We start from the raw sequence: 27,749 nt of genomic DNA on the forward strand, positions 1-27,749 counted from the left end.
TTGGTAGCTGGGCAGGTCCTTAGCGGTCATTGACTTTGGCAGTTGTGCTTTCTGAGTAAGGGGAGTGGCGCCGATCAGTCTGTGGCTGTACTGGTTGCTTGATTGGAGTTCTATTGTCCTGGGGCAATGGGCCATTTAAATGCAAACGAGCAGGGGGTTTGACCAGGTCTGGTTACCTGTGTTTAGATACACATAGGCTGGGTATCTGTCTGAATCCTGGGTTGGCCATAATTCCCATGGTCCTTTGCAGGTGGCCATCTTAGATGGCTACAATAGGTTGTTGCATAAGGTTCAATCTCAGGGTGAGGTAGCCAATTGGATACAAAATTAGTTTGACAGCAGAAGACAGAGGGTGGTTGCAGAGGGCTGTTTTTCAAACTGGAGACCTGTGACCAGCGATGTGCCTCAGGGATCAGTGCTGGGTCCACTGTTACTTGTTATTGGCATTAATGATTTGGATGAGAATTTAGGAGGCATGGTTAGTAATTTTGAAGATGACAGCAAGATTGGTGGCATAGTGGACAGTGAAGAAGGTTATCTAGGATTCCAACGGGATTTTGCTCAATTGGGCCAGTGGGCCGATGAATGGCAGATGGAGTTTAATTTAGATAAATTTTGGTAGATCAAATCGCGCCAGGACCTACTCAGTTAATGGTAGGGTGCTGGGGAGAGTTATAGAACAAAGAGATCCAGGAGTACAGGTTCATAGCTCCTTGAAAGTGGAGTCACAGATGGACAGGGTGGTGAAGAAGCCATTCAGCCTGCTTGGTTTCATTGGTCAGAACATTGAGTAAAGGAGTTGGGTGGTCTTGTTGAAGTTGTACAAGCCATTAGTAAGGCCACACTTCGAATACTGTGTTCAGTTCTCGTCACACTATTATAGAAAGAATATTATTAAACTAGAAAGAGTGCAGAAAATATTTACTTAGATGCTACCTGGGCTTGATGGTCTGAATTATAAGGAGATGCTGAATAGACTGGGACTTTTTTCCCTGGAGCGTAGGAGGCTTCGGGTTGATCTTATAGAGGTCTATAAAATAATGAGGTGCATAGATAAGGTAGAGAGTCAACATCTTTTCCCAAAGGGAGGGGAGTCTAAAACTAGAGGGCATAGAACATGGAACAGTACAGCACAGAACAGGCCCTTCGGCCCTCGATGTTGTGCCGAGCATTGTCCGAAACCAAGATCAAGCTATCCCACTCCCTGTCATTCTGGTGTGCTCCATGTGCCTATCAATAACCACTGGAAGGGAGAGATATAAAAGGGACAAGAGGGGCAATGTTTTCACACAAAGGGTGGTAAGTGTCTGGAAAGAGCTGCCAGAGGCAGTAGTAGAGGCGGGTACAATTTTGTCTTTTATAAAGCATTTAGAGTTATATGGGTAAGATGGGTGTAGAGGGATATGGGCCAAATTCGGGCAATTGGGACTAGCTTTGTTGCATAAATTGGGTGGCATGGACAAGTTGGGCTGAAGGGCCTGTTTCCATGCTGTGAACCTCTATGGCTCTATGACTTTGTGTATTTTTATAAGAATTATTGGTTAATTCATTTGTGTTGTGTCTCCGGGAGAAGTGGAGCTGGAATTGACTGCGTACTTGCCCAGGATATTGTAACAATCTCTATTCTACCTATTTAGCTTTTATATCTTACCTGAACTATCCCTTCTCAGTAAACTACTTAAAACCACTCGTACATTGAGCTCCATTTTTAGATAATCTGTGATTCCTGAATAAAACCTTAGAAGCATCAATTCTTGCCTCCCTTTAACTGTTGGGTTCTCCACGATCAGAGAAACCTAACTAACCACCATTAAAGCTAGAAAAGAGAGAAAATAAGAGGCATTAAATATATTTCAATAAACAACCTGCTTTCTGGGAACAAGTTGCTTTTGTTCAAAATTTGTTAATATCGGAGGTGCGCAAGTTCAAGGCAGTTTGGGTATAAGATTTGCCAAACATATTTAACATCTCACTCGACCCAAAGTCAGTTGTTTCGGGTTACAATTACCCTCATATCGTAATGAAGGTAGTAGTTTTTTTTTAAATTTAGCGTACCCAATTCATTTTTTCCAATTAAGGGGCAATTTAGCGTAGCCAATCTACCTAGCCTGCACATCTTTGGGTTGTGGGGGTGAAACCCTCGCACACACGGGGAGAATGTGCAAACTCCACACGGACAGTGACCCGGGGCCGGGATCGAACTAGGGACCTCGGTGCCGTGAGGTAGCAGTGCTAACCCACTGTGCCACCGTGCTGCCGCGGCAGGGGTAGTTTAACTTAAATTTCGTTCTCCTAATTGTGACACAGTAAGCCCTGCTCAGAGTGTATGTAAACACATATCTGATGAGGACTGTGTTCCACTCTAAAGCCCTGATTCAGGGATGATGTCAGGAAGCACTTCTTCATTCAAAGTTTGAGCGATTTTTCTTCACTAAGAGTATTAATGGTTATGAAACCAAGATAAGTACATTGAGTTTTCCTTTCATGGGATGTGGCTGTCGCTGATTGGGTCAGCTTTCCTTGCCCATCCTTAATTACTCTTGAGAAGGTGGTGGTGAGCCACTTTTTTTGAACTACTGCAGTCCATACGGTGTCGGTAGATTCACAGCGTTCCTGGGAAAGGAGAGTGAAGGAACAGCAATATAGTTCCAAGTCAGGACGGTGAGTAGCTCGGAGGGAAACTTGCAGGTGATGATGTTCCCATGCATCTGCTGCCTTTCACCTTCTCGATGGTAGAGCTTGCAGTTTTGGAAAATTTTGTTGAAGGAAACTTGGTGAGTGAGGATGAGGGATTATTTTATGAGGATAGGTTAAACAAGCTGGGCTTGTAGCTATTACATTTAGGAGAATGAGAGGTAATCAAATCAAAACATACAAGAGGGAACTTGACAAGGTGGATGCTGAAAGGATGTTTCCTCTTGTGGAAGAGATCAGAACCCGGGGACACTCTTTAAAAATAATGGGCAGGATTCTCCAGCCTGCAGCACCCGTTTTCTGGGGCGGCGCGCCCCCGCTGGCGAATCGGAGGATCCCGCCGACGGAGAATTCAGCCCAATGTGTCTCCCGTTTAAGACGGAAATTAGCAGAATATCTTTCTCTCAGAGGGCAGTAACTCTTTGGAACACTCTTCCAGAAAGTGGTGGAGACAGAGTCGTTGAATATTTTTAAGGCAGGAACAGATAAATTCTTGAGTATCAAGGGAATGAAAGGATATCGGACGGCAGGTGAAGTATGGAGTTGAGGCCACAATCAGATCAGCCATATTCTGTATTGAATGGTAGAGCAGGCTCAAGGGGTTGAATGGCCTACTCCTGCCCCTGGTTTTATGTTCCTTTGCTGTGGTGTATCGATTTCACAGTGCTGAAGGAGGCCACTCAGCCCATCGAGTCTGCATCGGCCCTTGGAAAGAGCATCCTACTTCAGCCCAAACCTCCACCCTATCCCCATAACCCCACCTAACCCTTCTGGACACTTAGGGCAATTTAGCATGGCCAATCCACCTAACTTGCACATCTTTGGACTTTGCATCTTGCTTATGGCACACAATGCTGCCACTGTCAGTTGGTGCTGGAATGAGTGAAGGTTTAAACTGGTGGGTGGCGTGCTGATTAAGTAGGCTGTTTTGGCTGGGATGCTGTTGAACTCTTGAATTAAGGCACAGATGGCCACAATATATTTGAACGGTGGGACAGACTCGAGGGGCTGAATGGCCTTTTGTTCAACCCTTGTTATCTAGACCCCCGTGTGGAGAAATGCCACCTTTGTAATGGTGCTGACATTGATGGAACCAGACCTCAGCAGCACCCTTCAATTGTGATGGGGACGTAGTCTTTGTAGATTAATGATCTTTCTCATCCACACAGTCTCCGTTCTGTGTGATGCACGATCAATTGCATGAAAGACTCAGATTGGTACAACTGTGGCTTTATTACAGTCAGATGCGTGGCCTCCTACTTGCAGCTGGCGAAATGGCTGGTCAGAAGGAGGACACGCATATTTATACGGCTCCTTGTGGGCCGAGCTAGCCAGTAGGGGCTACCGGCGAACCTGTAGTGCAGATCCTACCTTACATCCCCTAATACAGGTGCACACAGTGGTTCACCACACTGTGAACTGTTTGTCAAAGGGTTTTGAGATTCTCAGAGTCATTGACTATAAATGTAGATCACTTTCAGTAAAGAACATCATCATTAAAGGCCACAAGACTGCACTACTTTTAGAAATACATTTATTTTTTGAATTGCATCTGTTTGCAATCGTCTGAAGCCTCGAAGTGGATCTTAGTTGTTCATCATTTTCTGTAAAGTAATAGAATTTTTATCAGAATAACATTTTTAGAATAAATTATTTATCAAAAGATTCACCCCCAATAGTTATTAATAAATTCTTAGATCAAGAGGTTGGTATATGCTTTCCTTGAGTTATGGATGTAACTGACAGACTAGCTGAGTTCAGATCAGAACCTCTGCTTCCATTCTTTTTTCAGACAGTAATACTAATAATAGTTTTGTTATTTTTCAGTTCAGCTGATCCCACCTTTTCTGTCCTATTACCATCGCCTTTCACAGCGCACCATTATCCCTTTTGACATTTAATCTCTCCTGCCTTCCACCCTATCACAGACTTTCATTTTTAACCTTCCCCACCAATTCCTGTCTCTATACCTGCTAAACATCTGTTTCCTCTCTTGAATTATTTTTTTTTCCATTTCTGATGGAAGGTCATTGACCTGAAATGTTAGCTCTGCTTCTCTCTCTCCACAGATGCTGCCAAACCTGCTGAGTTTTTCTGTTTTTATTTCAGATTGCCAGCAGCTGCACTATTTTGCTTTTCGGTAAATATCTCATTGGAAACAGGATTGGTGCTGGACACATGATCCAAGACTCAAATAGCAAGGCTATAGGAACAGAGCAGGGGAATGGGATTGATTGGATTGTTCTGCAGAGATCCGGCATGGACTCCAACGGGCCAAGTGGCCTCTTTCTATTTCTTAACGGCTCTTGGTAATGACTTTAAGAACAGGAATAATCAGTATGTGTTAACACTTCAGGTTGATGACCTTCAGAAGCACTCGACAGAATTGATAGCCCACATTGATAGTGGCTGAGGGAAGAAGAAATCATAGGTGCGATCTTCCCAAAAAGGAACATAGTTCCCTGGAGAGCGTGTTTAGCGTGTGTTTCCCGGCACTCACAGTTCTCAGAAACACATGGCTATTCAACACTACCCGTGTTGAATAAGGGGCAAAAACCGGAACTGCGCAGCCGAATTGCACATAGCCCCGTTTTTTACAATGGGGAACTCTGCTCGCCAGAGCTCCCCATTGTAGCAAGAGATCGGGATGCCATTTTTAAATGACGTCCCGATCTCCGAGACTCCCCAAAATAAACCCCCAACCTTCCCCCAGCCCAAACGCAACATGGCACCGTGGGTCCCCCGGCACATCCCAACACTCACAGTGGGCAACCCCAGCCCAATCACACATGGTGGCACCAGCAGTGCCAGGGTACCACCCTGCCCAAACATCATGTAGCTGGGGACCACCGATCCCCTTGGAGACCCCCACGTGTGCCCTTCAATTTGATTGAATCCCAAAGCCTCAGGTACCTCTCAAATCTGCACATTAGCTCTCATATGCAGATTTGCCAAAAACTGATCTCACCCATTGTGGGCGAAATTCTCTTTGCAACCTCTCGTGAGATTTCATTGAATCTTGTGAGGCAAACCGGGTGAATCCTGGGAGCCGGGTCGCCTGGCTTTCACCGGCCACGTTGCGCCGTGGGGAGATGTTTTTTTGGCAAAGCGTGGCCGGAAGATCGCGCCCGTTGTCTCTGGAGAACAGCCAGCCAGTTGAATAAGCTATTTTCTAATGGTCTTCATATTAGAAATAAGAATACTTGAGATTTTGTAAATGCTGTAAGTAATAAGATACATTATTACCAACCCCACTTTTCTAACTGTGGAACCCTCCTCACACTAAATATTAATCAATGTTTGCATGTTACGATGGGTAATCTATGGACTCCCTCTGCAAAGCAGCCTGGACCATTTTACCAGGGAGCTTACATGGGGCAGATGTGCACAGTACGGCCATAATGTCCCCTAAAAAACTATCTTGGAATGGAGTCAGGAGATAGGAAACCTTTTCTCAAGCTGACACTGCCAGTGGTTTAAGCATGCGGGATCTCCCACTGAACAGATCATTGATATTCTCCTCTGTTAACCATAGGAGAGTGTCAAATCAGTTTGTGTCCAATCAACACTCAGTTGGCATCACATGGGCACCTCTACAGACTGCCTCAACGTGTCATTGCATTTTCTTTTTTTAAATAAATTTAGAGTACCCGATTCATTTTTTCCAATTAAGGAGCAATTTAGCGTGGCCAATCCACCTAGCCTGCACATCTTTTGGGTTGTGGGGGCAAAACCCATGCAAACACGGGGAGAATGTGCAAACTCCACACGGACAGTGAACCAGAGCCGGGATCGAACCTGGGACCTCGACGCCGTGAGGCAGCAGGGCTAACCCACTGCGCCACCATGCTGCCCTGCCATTGCAGTTTCTAGATACTGTGGCAAATCTGCTCCATTTGCGATTCAGCACTGAAGTGCGTGGGTTGGGTGGGGTGGGGTGGGTGGGAGGGGGTTATATACAGCCCATCCACATTCCAGCTGCCAGTCCATTTCCCTCCACAGAGCAATGAGCAGCATCTGAATTATGGGTGGAATTGTATATTTTCTTTCCACACAGTGTGGCAGCAGGCAGGGAGAGAGGTATTGAAGCCAGGACCGTAATGCAAAAAAACGTGAAGGGGCATCTTGCACGACAGAGCCTCCCACGTCAGCATCTTACTTTTTTAAAGAACAGGATGCCATTTTTAAAGGTCACCCCGGTGCGCAGAAGTTAAAATGGGACCGCCACCCCCCACCCCACACACACATACACAAAACATTTACAGCACTGCCCAAGCACTGACCCCTGGCACTGCCCAGTATTGCCGGGTATACGCTCTCTCCCCTGACCGATGCACTAACTTTGTTTTTTTAATTTTAAAATAAATTTAGAGTACCCAATTCATTTTTTTCCCAATTAAGGGGCAATTTTAGCATGTTCAATCCATCTAGGTTGCACATCTTTGGGTTGTGGGGGGAAACCCACGCAGACACGGGGAGAATGTGCAAACTCCACACGGACAGTGATCCAGAGCCGGGATCGAACCTGGGACCTCAGCGCCGTGAGGCAGCAGTGCTCACCACTGCACCATCGTGCAGCCCTCCCGACGCACAAACTTGAGCTCCTCTGGGAGGTCTGCTCACCAGGTGTACTCCAGAGGAAACCAGTCATAATTGCCGCCAACATGCCCCTACACCAACATGAATGGATGATCTAACAGGTGTGGAGGGAGTGGGGGGAGGGGCGTTGAGGATAATCAGGTGGAGATAGATGACTGATATGTGATTCCAGTTTATTATAGTGGTGTTCCCAACATTGGACTTCAAGACTCCTGTTGCATCAGTGGCGGAGAGGGGAGGGAGAAGCAATTCCGGTCTCTGCTCCCGTCACGAAACCCGCCCGACCAGGGAGCTATTCCTGGGTCGCTGGTTTTCCTGTCTGCACAGAACTCGCCTTCCTGATTTTCCCATTCCCGCAAAGCCCTGCATCAGTGAAAGTCAAGGGGAAAAGAACCTTGATCGTTTCAATGTTCCCCTGTAGCTCCAGCCCTCAACAACAAGAACTTTAATTTATATAGAGCTCTTAATGGAGTAAAATAGCACTTCACAAGAGTGTTATCAGACAAAATGAGACGTGGAGCCACATAAGGATATATTGGGATAGGTGACCAACAACTTGGTCAAAGAGGTTAGTTTTTATAAGGAGGGACATAAAGGAGGAGAGGGAGAGATATGGAAAGGTTTAGGCAGGAAGTTCCAGGGCTTCGAGAGCTGAGGTTTCAATCACCAATGGCGGATAGACCTGAGATCAGAATTGGAAGAATGTAGAGATCTTTGAATCTTGTAGAACATAGAACATACAGTGCAGAAGGAGGCTATTCGGCCCATTGAGTCTGCACCGACCCACTTAAGCCCTCACTAACACCCTATCCCCCAAACCCAATAACCCCTCCTAACATTTTTGTGGACGCTAAGGGCAATTTAGCATGGCCAATCCAGCTAACCTGCACATCTTTGGCACCCGGAGGAAACCCACGCAGATACGGGGAGAACGTGCAGACTCCGCACAGACAGTGACCCAGCGGGAAATCGAACCTTGGACCCTGGCGCTGTGAAGCCACAGTGCTAACCACTAGGCTACCATGTTGCCCAGAGGACTGGAGGAGATTGCAGAGATTTGGGGGCCTGGATTTGGGGGGAGGGCAAAGTGAGGGAAGGGGGGTAGATTTAAACACAAGCTTTTTAAAATTGAGGCATTGTGTGCTTCTTAAATCCCCCAAGCAATGTAAAACCGATGGGTTTCACAAGAGCCACAGAGGGTGGCAGTGGGCAGTTCAGCAATGTGAAGAGATAAAACTGTTCATTACTTCAGGAACCATCATTATTTTTGGCCTTGTACCTCAGAAATCCAGTCATTGTAGGCAGACACACGGGTGAAGACGGTTGGCTTCTTCTTGTGGCTGCAGAAAGCGGATCCAAAGCTGACAATACCATGCACTTCCCAGGCACCATTAGCATTCTGGCAGTTCAAGGGCCCACCAGAATCACCCTGAAAGGAGAGCAGAAGCAGAGTTTAGATGCTGTGGAGACGCGGAAGGCCTCAAATGACACAAACAGTGAGCAGTTTGTATTGTCGACTAACATTGCATCCTGAGACGACTCCATCACCACCGCCGCACACCATCGACTTCTTGGCTATCGACCCCCACCAGTCAGGCTTGGAGCAAATGGCGTGATCTACAATAGGCAGAAGGGCTTGTTGCAAGATGTCAGAGACACTACCACCAGCTGAAAGGAAACAAACACAATTGTTACTGAGGCATGAAGGTGAGAATTGGACAATAACTTTTTAGTTGTTACTCAAAAGGCACTAATACGTGGATTGCCTGCTGCCAGATACCATTCACCTTCTCCAAGCTCCAAGGATTTGGACGCACTCGAAATTAGGATGAGCACCTCATAATTCTGTTGGTACATTGTTTTAGTCAAAGCCACCTCAGGGAGATGCAATGGTCAGTCACAGTTTGCCAACCTCAGCATGGGTGATAGGGGGAAGATGCTTCAACTGGATTCTGCCTTCCCATATTAGGGAAAAGAGAGAAAAACAGCTGAAGTTGCTGCTTCTGACCAATGTCCGACCCCATCTACTAGTTAAGAAGCACCTGTGTAGACATTACATGAAGGCCTGGTCACGATGCACCAGACCATGCTCAATGAACTCAACACTCGCCAACTAAGATCACCTATGACTTGTGCGCATTTCTGGAGGGTGGCCAATAACCCAGCAAGGGGTATGGATGCAGAACAAACAGACGAAAGCAAAGACTGGATGTAATAGGAAATATAGAATAATAGAGGGATCAGTGGAACAAAAATGAAGCAATCTCCATAAATGTTTGGGAAACTGCTCAGCCAGATTATTATCCAAGCATTGAAGGTAAGAATCCAAGCCCTGGCTGCTTTCGCCAGAGTACCGGTATTTATCAGTACTGCCAACTGGAAGTTTGGAAAAGTGTCTGTGAAGGCACATGTAGCAGACACGGCACCCCCCAAATCGCCCAGAAAGGCACGACGTAGCATGACACGGCCGGTAGATTATGCCCAAAGTTTTATTTACAGCACAATCTGTACATAACCTGGTAGATCCCGACGGGGTTCCTGTTCTGGTTGGTGCCTTTCTGGCCGACCTTTTATACAGAAGTTAAAAGAGATCCCCACCCCTAGCGGGGGAGCTCGTACTCGGCAAGGACCGCGGAGAAGAAACTCATTCCCACCCCATAGGCTATTACAATTACAAAGTCAGTTTTCACTTGTGAGCAAAAATGTCCTCACCCACACATGTCATTATCTGCATAGGTATCGTAGCTGCCTCAAGGATCTTAAACTTTAAGTCAATATTCCCATTAATTTGCATATATTCCGAGATGTTGGTCAGCGTGCTGATTTAGGATTTATTCACCAATGTGGCAACAATGTAGCCCTTTTGAAACACCGGATCCACAAAATTCACAGTCTTTTTGGCTTCTTTCCAAACCTTTTGTTCATATGTTTTCTTTTTCCTTCCCTCTCTTTATTGTCTGCAGTGTAAGCCTCTTTCTTTAGTTTCACTATTACCATTATTTCTTTATTCGTCCATGGTTGGTTATTATTGGCTAGTTTATTTTCGCCTTTCAGTTGGATTTATTTCATCTTGACTCTGTCAATAGACTTTGTTTGCTTTTGTGTTTTTATGTAAGTTACACCTTATTTGAATGTAGGTCCTGCTCGCTTCCAATTCATCGATCAATGGTGTCTTATGGCCTAATCAACACAAAATGAAACCCTCAAGTTGATTTGCAGATGCAATCGGATGCGATACTAAGATAACCAGTTGTAAGTTTAATGCTGTGGCCCCTGTCTAATTGGCTAATATCTGCAGGGGAGCAGGTGGAGGATAAGAATTGAATTCAGTGGACCAGATTCACAAAACTCAAATTGGGAAGCCAGTGAATTAACAATAAAAGTGCAAACAGCACAGTATGGCTTGAGCTTTGCCAGATTGCCAAGATATGTGGGACACATGGGGCCTTAGATTAGATCATCATGCTCTAATGCTTTGAAGCACTGCATCATAAAATAGCTCTTTATAGATTTGTCCCCAGACAAGGAGACTCCATATCTTGACTGATTCACTCACCCTTCAGGAGGCCCCAGCCGGTGATATAACAACTGAAGTTATTGGGAAGAATCGAGCCCGGGGCAGGGATGCACCCCAACTCAATTTTGTCATCTAAAACCACTGGTGCTGCAAGTTTGACGAGAGCGATGTCGTATCTGGGAAAAGAAAGAAAGGTGTTGAGTTGCTCTTTCCCAGCACATAATTATCAACAGTTTTGGAGTGGGGTGCACAAGATGACAGCTTTTAATGGATGGTGTGAGCTCTGAGGGGGTCTATCTGTTTTTTATCATTCTAGTTAGTTTACAAGTAATTTGTTGATGCGTTTACGTGTGAATTATAGAAACTTATAGCACCCATTTGGCCCATCATGCCTGTGATAGCTCTGTGGAAGAACTGTCCAATGAGCTTCACGCCCCCTACATAGTCCTTGAATGCATCCACCTTCAAATCCACATAGCGAGAATTTTTCTTGTCACCTTCGGAGACCCGCTGTGTGGAGACATTATGCACCCCTCCATTCCTGCAAACCCACCAAAACCGTATTATTTAGTCCACATTGTGACAACTCCACTACCGCACACTGCTGTCATCACCAACAATCCTCCAGCACTCTGCTCCAGCATAACAGCTCCAACTGTGCTCCTCAAATGCCAGAAATAAATTATCTCACTTTCAGGGCAACACGGTGGTGCAGTGGTTAGCACAGCTGTCACACAGCGCTGTAGTCCCAGGTTCGATCCCGGCTCTGGGTCACTGTCCGTGTGGAGTTTGCACGTTTTCTCCATGTGTGCGTGGATTTTACCCTCGCAACCCAAAGATGTGCAGGATAGGTGGATTGGCCACGCTAAATTGCCCTTTAATTGGAAAAATGAATTGGGTACTCTAAATTTATTTTTAAAAATAAAAAATAAATTATCCCAACTTCAAACTCTCCCAAATGCCTATAAAATTCAACAAAAATGTTTGTGATCAAGGACTGGCATCTACATGTCTCACCTGACGTCAAGCTGGTTTGCTGGATTTTATGTTAACACCTTGCATTATAAAGCCATGGAAAAGTATTATTCTACAAGTACAGGCTACCTGGGGCCCTAGCCCCAGATTATTCAATCTTTCCTGATAGGTGTAATCTCTCAGTTCTGCCATAATTCTCGTAAATCGTTTTTGGACTTTCCCCAGTGCCTCTTTATCCTTTTTACAAAATGGAGACCAAAACTGTTCAAAACTGTCGAAGTGTATTTGAACCACTGTTTAATACAAGTTTGATATCACTCCTCTGCTTTTCAATTTTCACCCTCTGGAAATGAATTCAATGCTTTGTTTGCATTTCTTATGGCCTTACTAACGTGTCTTATTATTGGAGTGATCTGTGCCCCACTAGATCACTCTGCTGCTCTATCCCATTTAGACAGTTATTGTTCAAGGTGTATGAGGCCTCTTTATCCTATCTACCAAAATGTATGACCTCAAGGATCCTGCTGAACCCAGGAACACGGGAATTATGAGCAGAAGTATGAAATTCAGCCCTTCAAGCCTGTTCCATCATTCAGTCAAATCATGGCTGATCTCTTCCTGGTCTCAAAACCACCTCTCTGTTCCCCATACCCCACAACCCATTTTAAAAAAATCAAAAATATATCTATCTCCCGTTTTTTTATCAGAAATATATACATCTCCCATTTTTTACCAGAAATATATCTATTCAAGTTCATTTGCCTGGTTGGCACAGTGGCACAATGGTTAGCACTCTTGCCTCATGCCGCCAAGGACCCGGGTTCGATCATGACCCCTGGTCACTGTCCTGTGTGGAGTTTGCACATTCTCCCTGTGTGCGTGGGTCTCACCCCCACAACCCAAATATGTGCAGGGTAACTGGATTGTCCTCGCTAAATTGCCCCTTAATTGGAAAACAATAACTGGGTACTCTAAATTTATTTAAAAAAAAGAAAAAAGTTCATTTGGCAATAACATGTCCATTGTCCATGTTTATTTAATGTCTTCTTGCTTTTTATTTCAGCCTTTATCTGTATTAACCACACCCCAACAGCGGCTGTTTAGCACAGGGCTAAATCGCTGGCTTTGAAAGCAGACCCAGCGGGCCAGCAGCACGGTTCGATTCCCGTAACAGCCTCCCCGAACAGGCGCCGGAATGTGGCGACTAGGGGCTTTTCACAGTAACTTCATTTGAAGCCTACTCGTGACAATAAGCGATTTTCACTTTTTCACCCCCAATTTGATGTCATCAATACATTTTGAAGTTGCATTTACTATTCCCAAGTCCACATGGTAAATGGAGAACAAAAATGCTCCTGGAGCTTATCCTTGTTGAATTTCAGTTCTCACCATTTACTAATCTAGCCTTTAAATCCTGCTCTGTTTTCCAGCTTGCTGTCCTTTCTGCTATTAGTACCTGACTGCATAGGTTCTGACCTTTACCATGGGTTTACTGTACAATAAAAATCTAAATATATTACATCTACTACATCACCGTTGTCCATCATTTCTGTTATTGCTATGGAGGATTGCATCAAGTTTGTCAAGTAAAACCTCTCTTTTCCATAGCATCCCGACAGGGGTCCATTCGGCCTATCATATCTGCGCCCTTCGAAAGACCACCCTGCCTGGACCCAATTCCCCTTCCCTAGCGCCACAAACGCACCTAACTGTTGGACACTAAGGGGCAAATTAGCATGGCCAATCCACCTAACCTGCACATCTTTGAACTGTGGTAGGAAACCAGAGCACCCGGAGGACATGCTAAATTGCCCTTCGTGTTCAGGGATGTGCAGGTGAGGTTATGGCGTTATGGGTATAGAGCTGGGTGGGCAAGGAAGTGGACCTAGATAGGGTGCTCTTTTCGAGGGTCGGTGCAGACTTGATGGGCTGACTGGCCTTCTTGTGCACTGTAAGGATTCAATTCTTCTAACTTCTTTTAAGTAAATTTTAGTACAGTCCATCTGGACTGTATCTTCTCTAAGTTTGATTGGTTTACTAGCCATCTCTCCCTTTCTAGCTAAAATGTCTTTATATTTTTTTTGATTTCTTCTTCTAATGTCATGCCCACTGTTTATGATTCCCTGGTAAATAATAAGGCAAAGTAATTATTTAATATTTCTACCATTTCTCCATCATTGCCTGTAAGTTTATCCTGTGATTCCTTTATTGACTCTAACTGAGTTTTCTTGTGATATTTGTCAGTAGAACACTTTGATGCCTCTTTTCATATTCTTTGATGTTTCTCTTTGTCTTCCCAATGGGACTTTTTTTGGCTTCTTTCTGAACCTTTTCACATTCCCTTTGTCATCCATTCTTTTGTTGCCTGAGTAGTCAGTCCTTTTTTTTTGTTTCAATCTTGTCCTTACTTCTTTATTCATCCACGGCGGTGCATTATGACAGGCTAGTTTGCTCTTGGTCATAGTCGGATATATTTCTCATACACTCTGTAAAGAGGCTTTGTTTGCTTTGCTTCATTTGGTGTAAGATACATGTATTTGACAATAAGTGTGCCCCAGCCCCGCCAATTCAATTCACTGACTGGAATAACAATGTCAATAGACATTCCACAATATGTCTGTGTAAAATTCTATGCTAAAGTTAATTATACTTATGACCTAAATGAACACAGAATTAAACCTTGATTTACAGGTGCAGCCTCATACGTCGAAGGAACTAACCGGACTCAACTTGGTGTCCTAAACCCAGATTCTCCAGTCAGTGGCACGGCTGCAACAGCCTTATCTTGTTTGGTTGATTTCTGCAGTGTAGCAGTTCAAATAAACAACTGACCTCACTGCTCCTGATATAGGAGGTGGAGGGAAATTCAACCAGGCTTCTCACTCCCGATCACTGCTGGAAAGTTAATGGTCACTAACAGGGACACTAAAATGTGCCTTGGCTGAAGTGCCTTCTAACGTAAGAAAGAATCGAAACGCTCACCCTGTCGAAGTGCGAGTATGAAATATGGCCACGTGAGCGAGGGTGGGTGGTTGAACAGCTTCCTGAGAAGCGGGGGAAACTTTTCATTTAATCCAGCTTTCCTTTTTATACTAACCCATTGGCAGCAAAGATCATGCTGAACTTCTCATGGCGGAAGGTCTTCTCAACGTCAGCGGTAAAGGATCCTGGTTCACTGACTGAAAGGACTTGTTTGCCGAGAGCCACTCTGTAGGTATTCTTCTTGCTGTGAGTAAAACCAAAAAAGTTGTTAAAATAGTGAAAGGCTTCACAACATGTCATGATGTGAAATACAAACTTACGCACTTGTTAACCGACTTCAAGCAGGGAGAGAATGGGAGTCTAGTCTAGACACCCGCTTTCATCACCAGAACTGAATATAGAATATAAGAAATAGGATCTCAAGTAGACCATTTGTCCCTTTGAGCCTGCTTTGCCATTCATTTTGATCATGATTGATCTTCTATCTCAATTCCATTTCCCTGCACTATCTCCCATATCCTTTAATCATCTTAGTACCCAAAAATCTATCAGTTATTGGTCTCCTTATTTAAGGAAGGATGTAAATCCGTTGGAAGCTATTCGGAGAAGGTTGGCCGGACTAATTCCAGGAATGGGCAGGTTGCCTTATGAGGAAAGATTGGACAGGCTAAGCTTGCATCCACTGGAGTTTAGAAAAGTAAGAGGTGACTTGGTTGAAATATATAAGGTCCTGAGGAGACTTGACAGGGTGGATGTGGAGAGGATGCTTCTTCTGGGCAAATCTAGAACTAGGGGGTCACTGCTTAAAAATTAAGTGGTCGCCCATTTAAAACCGAGATGAAGTGAAATTCTTTGGAACCCGCTTCCTGAAAATGTTGTGGAAAAATAATCTTTGACTATGTTTAAGGCAGAGGTGGATAGATTCTTGGTAAGCAAGGGGATGAAAGGTTATCAGAGGTAGGGAGGGAAGCCGATTTGAGGGGTGGGATTTACCACGCAACCCAATGTCATAATATACACCAGTATATCATGCTGCAGACACACACACTGATTGACACACAGCAAGACCAATCAACACACACAACACCACAGCCAATCACCAGTTAGAGCACACTCACTATAAAGACAGAGGGCATCAGTTTTCCCGCTCATTCAGGAAGCAGCCTCTCAGAAGGACAGAGCTCACAGCTTGCAGCACAAATCTTCACCATGTGCTGAGTGCATAGACTGGTTAGGATAGGCATAGGTCTTTAGTTTAATCTAACATAGTTCGACCCACAGTGAAAGTATGTTCAACAGTTTCTAGCTTAATACTATTTCAAGTGTTGGTAGCCTGTATGTGTCACTGCTGAGGTAAACGCAGTCTCCACAGATCCAGAGTACCCAACACATCACCGGACACATGTTTCACGGCGGCAGAAGGTGGCCACCATGAGCCGGCAGCAGGATATTTCGGTCCTGCCGTTGTCAACAGTGTTTCCAGTTGAAGGCATCCCTTGTTGTCATGAAACTCACGACAGGAATGCAGCGTCAGCACAACCGGAAGATCCTGCCCTCGAATGGCCGGAAAGTTCCAGTCGAGGTCACTATCAGTTTGGCTATGATCTTGTTAAACGGCAGAGCAGGCCTGAAAGGCTGAATAGCTGACCCCTGCTCCCTGTTGGTATGTTCGAGTTCTGTCTTGAATATACTCAATGACTGAACAACCTTAGTGTTCCAGGCTCGAGAAGTTTGAAGGTTCCAGACCTTTGAGTGAAAATTCCCTCCTCATATTAGTCTAAATGGCGGACCCTTTGCTCTGAAATGGTCTCCCTGTGATCAAAATTCAGTCAAAACATTGACGCAGCATCCACCATGTCAAGCCCTTTTAGAGTTTGATATGTTTAAATTAGATAACCTTTCGGGCAGCACGGTGGCGCAGTGGTTAGCACTGCAATCACACGGCGCCGAGGTCCCAGGTTCAATCCCAGCTCTGAGTCACTGTCCATGAGGAGTTTGCACATTCTCCCCGTGTTTCCGTGGGTTGCATCCCCACAACCCAAAGATGTGCAGGGTAGGTGGATTGGACAGGCTAAATTGCCCCTTAATTGGAAAAAATGAATTGGGTACTCACTCTTCAAACTCCACAGAATACAGGCCTTGTCTGCTCAATCTCCCCTCATCAGACAATCGCCTTCGAAACCAATCGAGTGAACATTTGTTCCACTCCTTCTAGGGTGAGTATGTCCTTCTTTAAACATGGAACTAAAGAATTCAGTCCAGCTGCCAGTGGGAAAAGGATGGGGGGCTGGCTTCATGACTGAGACTGAGTGTGGGATTTTCCGGCCCTTCCCGTCGGTGGGATCCTCTGGTCCCACAAAGGCCGACCCACGCCACAGGTTCCCCAGCGGCGGGAATGGCGAACCATGTCAAATGTCGTAGACCTCAGCGGGACCAGAGGTTCCCGTTGGCGACCAATGGTGAGTCACCTCTGCAGAGGGAAGACCCATCGTCGGGTGGGGAGGGGCAGGAAATTTCTGGCCGGAGAGTGGGGAACTGAGAATGGGATATGGGCTCAACTTGGGATAGTTTAACTGGGGTTTGCGACAGCGATTGACCACTGCAGCCCTAATGTGAAGCACATTTGGTCCTTCTCAACCAGTTGTTAAATGGCTGATGATCTGGGGGTGTTGTTCAGGCAGAATAGCTGCTGCAAGAAAATGTGAAATGTCACACTGCTGCAACAGGTATGGTCACATTGTTGGAACAGGCTAAAGTGAGCTTTACGTTGGATGACTTAGGAGGAGTGGATACAGGCTATATTGGGAAAATACCCCAACAATTTCTGAATTTAAATAGCACTAATTTCACTAAAAGATAAAATCAATTTAAAATGTATTAATACTCATTTTGAGTAAACCAGTAACTTACTTAATGCAATGGGCGGCAGTCATAACCCATCTTTGATCAATTAATGTTCCCCCACAAGTGTGGAACCAGTTACCTTCCCTTGCAACTTGGAGAGAGATCTGCAAGAAATAGAAATGTTTAGCTTTCAGAAATATTCTAGTGGGGAAGTACTGCGTTGATTTCTGTAAAGTTGAGGTCGTCCATAAGACATAGAAGCAGAGATAGACCATTCGGCCCATCTAGTCTGCTTCACCACACAGTGAGATCATGACTGATCTGGTGATAATCCTCAACTCCACTTTCCTGCTTTATCCTCATAATCTTTGATTCCCTTACCGGATTAAAAATCTGTCTACATGAACCTCAGACATACTTAATGACCCAACCTCTGTCGCTGTCTGGGGTAAAGAATTCCACAGATTCACGACCCTCTGGGAGAAGAAATTCCTCCTCATCTCTGTCTTAAATGGCCGACCCTTTACTTTGAGATTATTCCCTCTGGTCCTAGGCTCTCTCACAAGGGGAAACATCATCTTAGCATCGACCCTGTCAAGCCCCCATGGATGGGTGGGTGCCAAAATGGAAATGGATAATCACGGGTTAATTAGACTTGTTATCAAGCCTTTTGATCCTGATAATACGCTGCCTGTGTCATAAAACGTTTGACCTTAGCAGCCGGGAAAGAGCGAAAAGGCTGATTTTTAAAATCAAATTGCTGAAGGGTGTGAAGAACGTTGGGGGGGGGGGGGGGGGGGGGGTGTCTCTCTTAAGGGTATGCCCTTATTTGACCACTGGGCAGCCCCTGTTAGGTTAAAGCCTGCCCTTCCTTACTACTTATCCAATCTCTTAAACCCATCTGTTGTCCCACGGCCCCTTTCCTTAACCTACTCAAATCCTCCTCGCACAAGACCCGGACTTACCTCCTCCAGGGATTCTTCTTCCCCTATATTCACAGCAGCTGCCACTGGTGCCTTCCTAGCGCTGCCGGGACTGATGGCACTGCCCACCAATTGGATTGACCAGCAGCTCCATAGGGTGGGGCTTCCTCCCTGATGAGAGGCAGAAGTGCCACTTGGCACTTGTTAAGTCCACCCTGCAGTCTTTTATGGCTACTGGCCCGCAGAGGGCTGGCCTGTGTGGAATATGTTGCCACCATTTTTTCCAGGGAGGCGTATGTATTATTTTTCCCAAATTCCTTACGGATCGGAAGATTGAGGACTTTGAATGTTAACAGTTTGGTTTCAAGAGTTTACTTACCTGCCATGGCCAGCTGTTGGGTCTCGCGTCAACACCCCCTACTACCCTGGAGAGTATAGGTTGGTAGGTAGGGGACCCACAACCGTAGACTGGAAAACAAAACATTATGTCAGCTTAAAATATTATGAGCAGGATTCTCTGATCCTGAGGCTAAGTGTTAATGCCGTCGTAAATGCAGTCGTGTTTCCCGACGGCGTCAACATGGCCTCAGGATCAGCAATTCTAGGACCGGTGGGACCGGCACGATTTCCGCGCATGCGCGGTGTCTCTCTTCTCCGCGCCGACCCCGACGCAACATGGCATAGGACTACACGGGCCGGCGCAGAACAAAGGAGGCCCCCAGCCCGAGACACTGGCCCGCCAATTGGTGGGCCCTGATCGCAGGCCAGGCCACAGCGAAGGCCCCCCCCCCCCCACCCCTTCCCCCTCCCTCCCACAGGCCGGACCCTTCCACGTCGAGGTCCCGCCGGGTAAGACCAGGTTAGAACGGCGCCGGTGGGACTCGGGTTTTTCGGTACAGCCGCTCGGCACATCCCGGGTGGAGAATCGCCGGGGGGGGGGGGGCCTGGAGAGCGGCCCCCAGCCGGCACCGCACTGACCGAGCCGGCGCCAATGGCTCTGCAGAGAACCGCGGCGGGGTGGCGAGGCGCAATTCGCGCTGGTTGCGGCGATTCTCCGGCCCAGCCCCGGGCTGAGAGAGTCCCGTCCAGCATGTTTTGAATTGTCCTGGTTCTTCATCTTCAAGATAGTATCCCAGCTGCCAGCACAAACCTGGTATCAAACCAAACAGCCCATTTTGATTCAGTACCGCAATGGGCAGTGAATTTACCCCTCAGGCCGTCAGGGATATCTGCATCGGGCAACTTTTGTATTGATCATGTCCAACCAACAGGACTTTAAAAAAAATAATTTTTATTAAAGTTTTCACAAAATATCATCAACAAAAATATAAAGTACAAACCGCAAAAAATGTAAAGGAAACTCAGTAACAAAAATAATAAATTAACACTCGCCCAAACACATAGCAAATATATACAGCCAGACAAAAGCTCCAATATATAGAAACAAAACTGAAATAAAACATGGTATATTGCTGAAATCTTCCCCTCTCCAACCCACACTCCCGAGAGCACCCTATCCTGTACCATGCGTGGCGGCAGCAGCGGAAATCCCACCACTTGCCACCTAACAAACGGCCTTACCTGTAGGTACCTAAAGGCATTTCCCGGGGGGAGCCCGTACCTCTCCTCCAGCTCACCCAGGCTCGCGAACTTCCCATCCACGAATAGGTCCCCCAACCTCCTTATCCCTGTCCTGTGCCACCCCGCAAACCCTCCATCTATCCTCCCCGGGACAAACCGATGGTTTCCCCGTATCGGGGTCCACACTGAGGCCCCCAACTCCCCCCTGTGCCGCCTCCACTGCTCCCAGATTTTGAGGGTAGTCGCCACCACCGGGCTCGTGGTATACCTTGTTGGAGGGAGCGGCAGCGGCACCGTTGCCAGCGCCTCCAGACTTGCACCCTCACAAGACGCCGTTTCCAGCCTCTTCCATTCCGCCCCCTCCCCCTCCAGCACCCATTTGCGCACCATTGCCACATTAGCGGCCCAGTAGTATTCACAGAGATTGGGCAGCGCCAGCCACCCCCCCCCCCCCCCTCCCCCCACCCCATCCCTACTCCGCTCCAGGAATACTCTTCTCACGCTCGGAGTCCCATTTGCCCATACAAACCCCATTATGCTCCTATTGACCCGTCCAAAAAAGGCCTTTGGGATAAAAATGGGGGGGGCACTGGAACAGAAACAAAAACGTCGGGAGCACCGTCATCTTCACTGACTGCACTCTACCCGCCAAAGACAGCGGTAGCGCATACCACCTCTTGAACTCCTCCTCCAACTGCTCCACCAGCCTCGTGAAATTAAGTCTATGCAGGGCCCCCCAGCTCCTGGCCACCTCGACCCCCAAATATCTAAAGCTCCTCTCCGCCCTTTTTAGTGGGAGCTCACCAATCCGCCTCTCAACAGGACTATTTTTAAAGAATGTGGAGCATCATAGAACATACAGTGCAGAAGGAGGCCATTTGGCCCATTGAGTCTGCACCGACCCACTTAAGCCCTCACTTCCACCCTATCCCCGTAACCCAATAACCCGTCCTAAACATTTTTGGTAACTAAGGGCAATTTACCATGGCCAGTCCACCTAACCTGCATGTCTTTGGACTGTGGGAGGAAATCGGAGCACCCGGAGGAAACCCATGCAGATACGGGGAGAACGTGCAGACTCCGCACAGTGACCCAGCGGGGAATCGAACCTGGGACCCTGGAGCTGTGAAGCCACAGTGCGAATCACTATGCTACCATGCTGCCCTGACTTATAATTAACTATTGGAAATGTCTGTCCATCTCTACGAGAATTCTAGGGGACCCAGTTTACAAATGAAAGAGCCAGCATTTAAGATTGAGGTGAGAAGAGTATTTTTTGTCACAAAGCATCGTTAGTTTGTGGAATTCTCTTCCCCGGGGAGCAGTGGTAGCTGAGTCGTTGAATATATTTAAGGCTGAACTAAAAATATTTTTTTGAGTGATGGGGGGGGGGGGGGGGGGGGGGGGATATCAAGGGTTATGGGGCAGGCAACAAGTGGGTCAAGGGGATGGGAGGTAGGCTCAGAGGTAGAGTATGAGGCCACAATCAGAGTAGCCGGTCTCTCTTTTTTTGAATTTAAATTTAGAGTACCCGATTCTTTTCTTTCCCGATTAAGGGGCAATTTAGTGTACCCAATTCACCTACGCTGCACATCTTTTTGGGCTGTTGGGCAGGCACGGGGACAATGTGTAAACGCCGCATTGACAGTGACCCGTGGCCGGGATTGAACCCAGGTCCTCGGCGCTGTGAGGCGGCAGTGCTAACCACTGCACCGCTGTGCCGCCCTTAGCAGCTGTGATCACATCGAATGGAGTAGCAGGTTCAAAGGGCCGAATGGCCTACTCCTGCGCCTAAGTCTTGTGATCTTGTGCTTTTGTTTCAGTGCTAGTTTGTGATGATACCTGGGATAACTTCATTTTTTACCGATTGGCCTGTTTGCTGAAGTTCAGGTACAGCGATTCATTCTACATTCAATTTTGCTGCCGTTGGCCATTAAGGAGCTGCTGCAAAGCTTTCCCTTCCCCGTTGTCCTTAAGGGAATCTTTCGAACCTGAGGAGGAAGAAGAAAGAAGTGAAATAACAACGTAGGAACTCACCGGTTGCGACAAGAAACGCAGCCAAGACAAAACGGATCATGTTTGCAGAATACTGGGGTCTCTGAATGCACTCTGTGACTTTATTTATACCCGAAGAGGAATTATCTCTTCCACATGTGACTACCCTTTCAACCTTGATTGTGTGAATTAACAGCATTTAGCAAATGCTTGCGTCCTTGTAAAATATCTATTGATTCAGCAATTTTTCTTCTTTATCTTAGACAAGCTCCAGCAATTGTACACCCACAGAATTCCCATGGCTTTTAGGGAAAAATAACTTGCAGAAATAACGGCCGTTGGAGGGTTGCCAGCAGCTGCAAAATGCACCCCGGTAAGATTCAGCATCTTTGACAGAGGAGGAGAAGAAAATAGAGATGTTTTTAAGTCAAACGAAAACAGAAAATGCTGGACAATCTCAGCAGGTCTGACAGCTTCTGTGGAGAGAGAAGGGAGCGAACGTTTCGAGACTGGATGAACAAGGCTTTGACAAAGAGTCATCCAGTTAGGTCCCTTCTCCGCAGATGCTTTCAGACCTGCTGAGGTTGTCCAGCATTTTCTGTTTTTATTTCAGACTCCAGCATCCGCAGTAATTTGCTTTACCTTCATGTTTTAAGTCAAGATCTGTTTCTTACTAAGGGGCTTCTTTTCATTCCCATGATGCGTGTACTATGGACAAGTGTAGAATCCTCTCTGCAGTATGAATGGAGAACCACTAAAGTGTTTTCTTTTGCAATGAACAAGTCTGCCAATCAAGTGCATTCAAGCTGTGTGGGACAACGGCAGCGACATTAGACATTGACAATTCTGAACAAAAAAACATGTAAATAGCAATACCACCCTCACGTTCCCTCGTCTGAATCTTCAAAGAACATTTCACAAACTATCAGAGTGGTTTTTTTTCAGGCAATGCATTATTTCCTCCTCCATCCTTCTTCTAAAAACAGTGACTTCTTCCCAAAGGCTAATTGCCAGGACAAGATCAACTTCAAATGTGAGAATGTCGATTCTGTCAGAAACCTGTAGCTGGGGAACATCATATCAGAAACCTTCAAAAGTATCCCTCAACGTAATGAATATTTAAAATTTAATCTATGCTGTTTCTCGTTCAGCAAAGAAGGTCATTTTAAACTATCTAAAAACGGTCCTTTTGTTGACAGAGGCTAAGATCTCAAGTCCTCCTTTGCTATTTACAGTAAGAACTGGCATTTAACACCAAGCTATCTCATATAACCTTTCACCTTGGGGCGGCATGTGGCACAGTGGTTAGCACTGGGACTGCGGCGCTGAGTACCGGCTTCAAATCCCGGCACTGGGTAATTGTCCATTTGGAGTTTGCACATTCTCCCCTTATCTGCGTGGGTTTCACCCCCACAACCCAAAGATGTGCTGGTTAGGTGGAGTGGCCACACTAAATTGTCATTTAATTGGAAAAGAAAGATAATTGGGTTCTTTAAATTTATTTAAAAATTATAACTTTTCACCTAATCAGATTAGATTGGTTAATGTCTAGTGATACCTAAGTGTAAAATGAAAGCGAACTACTCTGCTTGGCCAGAGCTGTACACCCAAATTCCATCACTCCTTACACCACCTCTCAATTCAGGAAGAAGTGTAATGTCCTTATCAGAGGAGGTAAGATAAGAGGAGTTGGCCACAGCTTCCAAGAATGCACTGTGCGCATTAAGGTTCTGATTGTCATTCTTAAAAACTCGTATTTAATTGGCATTAAGTCCTCATGTCACTCCCTCGACCATAAGTGACATGAGCTGCAATGCTTAGGAAAGCATCCCAACCTTCCTTAGAATTATAGAATTATAGAATTTACAGTGCTGAAGGAGGCCACTCGGCCCATCGAGTCTGCACCGGCCCTTTTTGAAAGAGCGCCCCACTTAAGCCCGTGCCTCCACCCTATCTCCCCAACCCAGCAACCCCACCCAACCTTTTTCGACACTAAGGGCAATTTAGCATGACCAATCCACCTAACCTGCATATCTTTGGACTGTGGAAAGAAACCGGAGCACCCGGAGGAAACCAAAGCAAGCACGGGGAGAATGTGCAGACTCCGCACATTGTAGTTCAGTCCAGTCTGTGCACCACATTTAGAGAAAAATAAAAAGTGATATCATAGGAGATAAATGATTTGTTGGTGAGTATTTTGCTCATTTATCTTTCAAAACAGGTATAATTTATCCATAATTATCATATTCAATTAGTATTAGGAACTTTACTCATGGTAATAAGGCTTAGTGGGAGTAGATCGTGTTGCTCCTACTTCTGCACCAAGTGGTGCACAAGGCAGACTTTCCTCTGTTCTCTTCGTGAGATTCTTCCTGGAACATCGCCAATCTGCAGTCTGTCACGAGAGGCTTATGGTGCACCAATCCAGCATCAAGCAAGGCTGACCAGGAGTCTCCCACTTTTACCACCTGTCATTGGTGTGTGGAAAGGATTTTGCAGATTGCTGCTCAACCTGTTTGGCCGCATTATGAACGCACCTTCCTTGGCTATCATGTCCTAGGGTGGGACCTGAACCTGAAACTTGTTGCGCAGAGGCAGGGACGCTACCCTCTGTGATCCAAGATTTCATATTGGGAGTAGTATAAAATAAACGCATAATGAGGATGGAAGGGCAAGTGATCTGTTGCGGCTGCAGAATGTGGGAGCTCCAGGGAGCCAGTGTGATCCAGGGCAAACACGGCAGCAGTAAATGTTTACATCTTGAGGAGTTTTGTCTCAGAGTAATTGAGCTGGAGGCTGATTTGCAGACGCTGCGATGCAACAGGCAGGACAAAGGTTACCTGGACACTTTGTTCCAGGAGAGGGTCACACATAGAACAGTACAGCACAGAACAGGCCCTTCAGCCAGCGCCGGCCCTAGGGTTGCTGGCGCCCCGGCAAGCTGAACTTCGGCGCCCTTTGGGGGGGGGGTGGGCCGAGGCGGGGGGAGGGGGCCGGGGGGAGGCGGGCCCGAGGCCGGGGGGGGGGGGGGGGGCGGGGGGAGGCGGGCCCGAGGCAGGGGGGGCGGGGCCGAGGCGGGGGAGGGGGCCGGGGGGAGGCGGGCCCGAGGCCGGGGGGGGGGGAGGCGGGCCCGAGGCGGGGGGGGGGCGGGCCCGAGGGGGGGCGGGGCCGAGGGGGGACGGAGGGGGGGGGCGGTCGGAGGGGGGCTGAGGGGGCCGCCCTGGGGGAGGGCGACCACCGCACATGCGCTGGTTGGCACCGGCCCAACTGCGCATGCGCGGGGCCCGAGTCTCTGGCGCCCCCTAGCACATGGCGCCCCGGGCGACTGCCCGAGTTGCCGGTGCCTTGGGCCGGCCCTGCCTTCAGCCTTCGATGTTGTGCCGAGCAATGATCACCCTACTCAAACCCACGTATCCACCCTCTACCCGTAACCTAACCGTAACCTGGGGCGGAGAAACTACGACATCTTCTTCGCAGCCTTCAACACATCATCAATGAAGATGAACATCTTGCCAAGGTCATTCCCACACCCCCACTACTGGCCTTCAAACAACCGCGCAACCTCAAACAAACCATTGTTTGCAGCAAATTACCCAGCCTTCAGAACAGCGACCACGACAGCACACAACCCTGCCAGGGCAATCTCTGCAAGACATGCCAGATCATCGACTCGGATACCACTATTACACGTGGTAACACCACCCACCAGGTACGCGGCACATACCCGTGTGACTCGACCAATGTAGTCTACCTCTTACGCTGCAGGAAAGGATGTCCCGAAGCGTGGTACATTGGCGAGACCATGCAGACACTGCGACAACGAATGAACGGGCATCGTGCAATCACCAGGCAGGAATGTTCCCTTCCAGTCGGGGAACACTTCAGCAGTCAAGGGCATTCATCCTCTGATCTCCGGGTAAGCGTTCTCCAAGGCGGTCTTCAGGACACGCGACAACGCAGAATTGCCGAGCAAAAACTTATAGCTAAGTTCCGCACGCATGAGTGCGGCCTCAACAGGGATCTTGGATTCATGTCACATTACATCTACCCCCCACCATCAGGCCTGGACTTGCAAAATCCTACCAACTGTTCGGGCTTGAGACAATTTACACCCCTTCAACCTGTGATTATCCCTCTCCCTGCATCTGTAATGATTTGATTACCTGCAAATGCCTGCATTCCAAGCATTGTCCAGCATCTCTGACTTTGTCTATATAAATGTTTCTGGAACATACCTCGCCATTCACCTGAGGAAGGAGCCGCGCTCCGAAAACTCGTGTTTGAATCAAACCTGTTGGACTTTAACCTGGTGTTGTAAGACTTCTTACTGTGCTCATCCCAGTCCAACGTCGGCATCTCCACATCAAGATTCTGGATATCTGCTTAAAGCTGGAGAAGAACTTGCAGTGGGAGCGGGAAGATCCACATAGGTAACAACAACATAGAAAAGAGGAGTTATTGGGTTACAGGGATAGGGTGGAGGTGAGGGCTTAAGTGGGTTGGTGCAGACTTGATGGGCCAAATGGCCTCCTTCTGCACTGTATGTTCTACGTTCTGCAGAGGGAGTATGAGTAATTAGGAGCTAAATTAAAAAGCAGAACATCAAAGGTAATAATCTCCAGATTACTACCTGAACTAGACAAAGTGGCAACGGGTAAATCTGATTAGAGAGATAAATGTGTGGCTCCAAGATTAGTGTGGGAGAAATGGGTTTCAGTTCATGGGGCACTGACACCAGTATTGAGGGAATTGGGAGCTGTACCATTGGGATAACCCTCACCTGAACTGTGCTGGCATCAGCATTCTGGAAAGTTGAGGAACTGGGGTGATAAAGAAGGCTTTAAACTAAATAGTGAGGACAAGGGATCAAATTTGGGAAGATGGAATAAATTAAACAGAGAAGACAAGGCAAGAGAGAAAGGCAACGATAAGGAAATTGGACATATTGTAAAGAATAGCATAGGGTGGCTAAACAGTTAACGAAGAAGGAAAAAAATTAGAGAACCAGAGAAAGCTAACCTGAAATTTAAAACAGATAGCAAGAGTCTCTGCAGGTATTTAAAAAGGAAAACAGTAAGTAAAGAGAGTGAGTCTGCGGGATTACCAATGGAGAATAAGGAAATGGCGGGCAAACTGAACAGATATTTTGCTTCTGTCTTTATTGTAGAGGACACAATAACATCCCAGAAATAAGTGTGAATCAGGGGGTGAAAGAGAGGGTTGAATTTAAAACAATTTCAATCGCCAGGGAAAGAGAACTGAGAAAATTATTGGAAAAGCTGTCAAGTACCCAGGTCCTGATGGGCTTCATCCTTGAGCCTTAAAAAAAGTAGCTGCTGGGATAGTAAATGCATTGGTTTTAATTTTCATATTGAATTGGAAAATAACAAATATGGTTCCTCTATTCAAGAAAGGAGGGAGACAGAAAGCAGGATACTACAGGCCATTTTGCTTAGCATCTACCATAGGGAAAATGCTGGAATCTATTATTAGTAAAGTCGACATAGTCGCAGATGACCATTGGCCATGAGGGGGAGAGCTGACTGGTGGTGATTGAACCTGAGGGTCATCACACCTCAGGCAAGGGGCAAGGCGGGGCCTTCATGAATAGCCTCAGCCGGTACGGGAATTGAACCCTG

General features: G+C 46.7%; 1 protein-coding gene across 1 annotated transcript; it reads right to left on the minus strand.

Annotated features, from left to right (window-relative positions):
- Positions 1–4,214: 4,214 nt before the first annotated feature.
- Positions 4,215–22,230, minus strand: LOC119950643 (chymotrypsin-like elastase family member 2A). The gene is made up of 8 exons (XM_038773252.1): positions 22,153–22,230; positions 18,914–19,002; positions 17,678–17,775; positions 14,883–15,011; positions 10,850–10,986; positions 8,816–8,961; positions 8,573–8,722; positions 4,215–4,298 (listed from the first exon to the last, which is right to left on the minus strand). The coding sequence occupies exons 1-8, from the start codon at positions 22,190–22,192 to the stop codon at positions 4,281–4,283; spliced, it is 807 nt and encodes a 268-aa protein (XP_038629180.1). The 5' UTR covers positions 22,193–22,230; the 3' UTR covers positions 4,215–4,280.
- Between the last annotated feature and the right edge of the window lie 5,519 nt (positions 22,231–27,749).

The sequence above is a fragment of the Scyliorhinus canicula genome, chromosome 16, assembly GCF_902713615.1.
Source record: "Scyliorhinus canicula chromosome 16, sScyCan1.1, whole genome shotgun sequence".
Taxonomy (NCBI): Eukaryota; Metazoa; Chordata; class Chondrichthyes; order Carcharhiniformes; family Scyliorhinidae; genus Scyliorhinus; species Scyliorhinus canicula.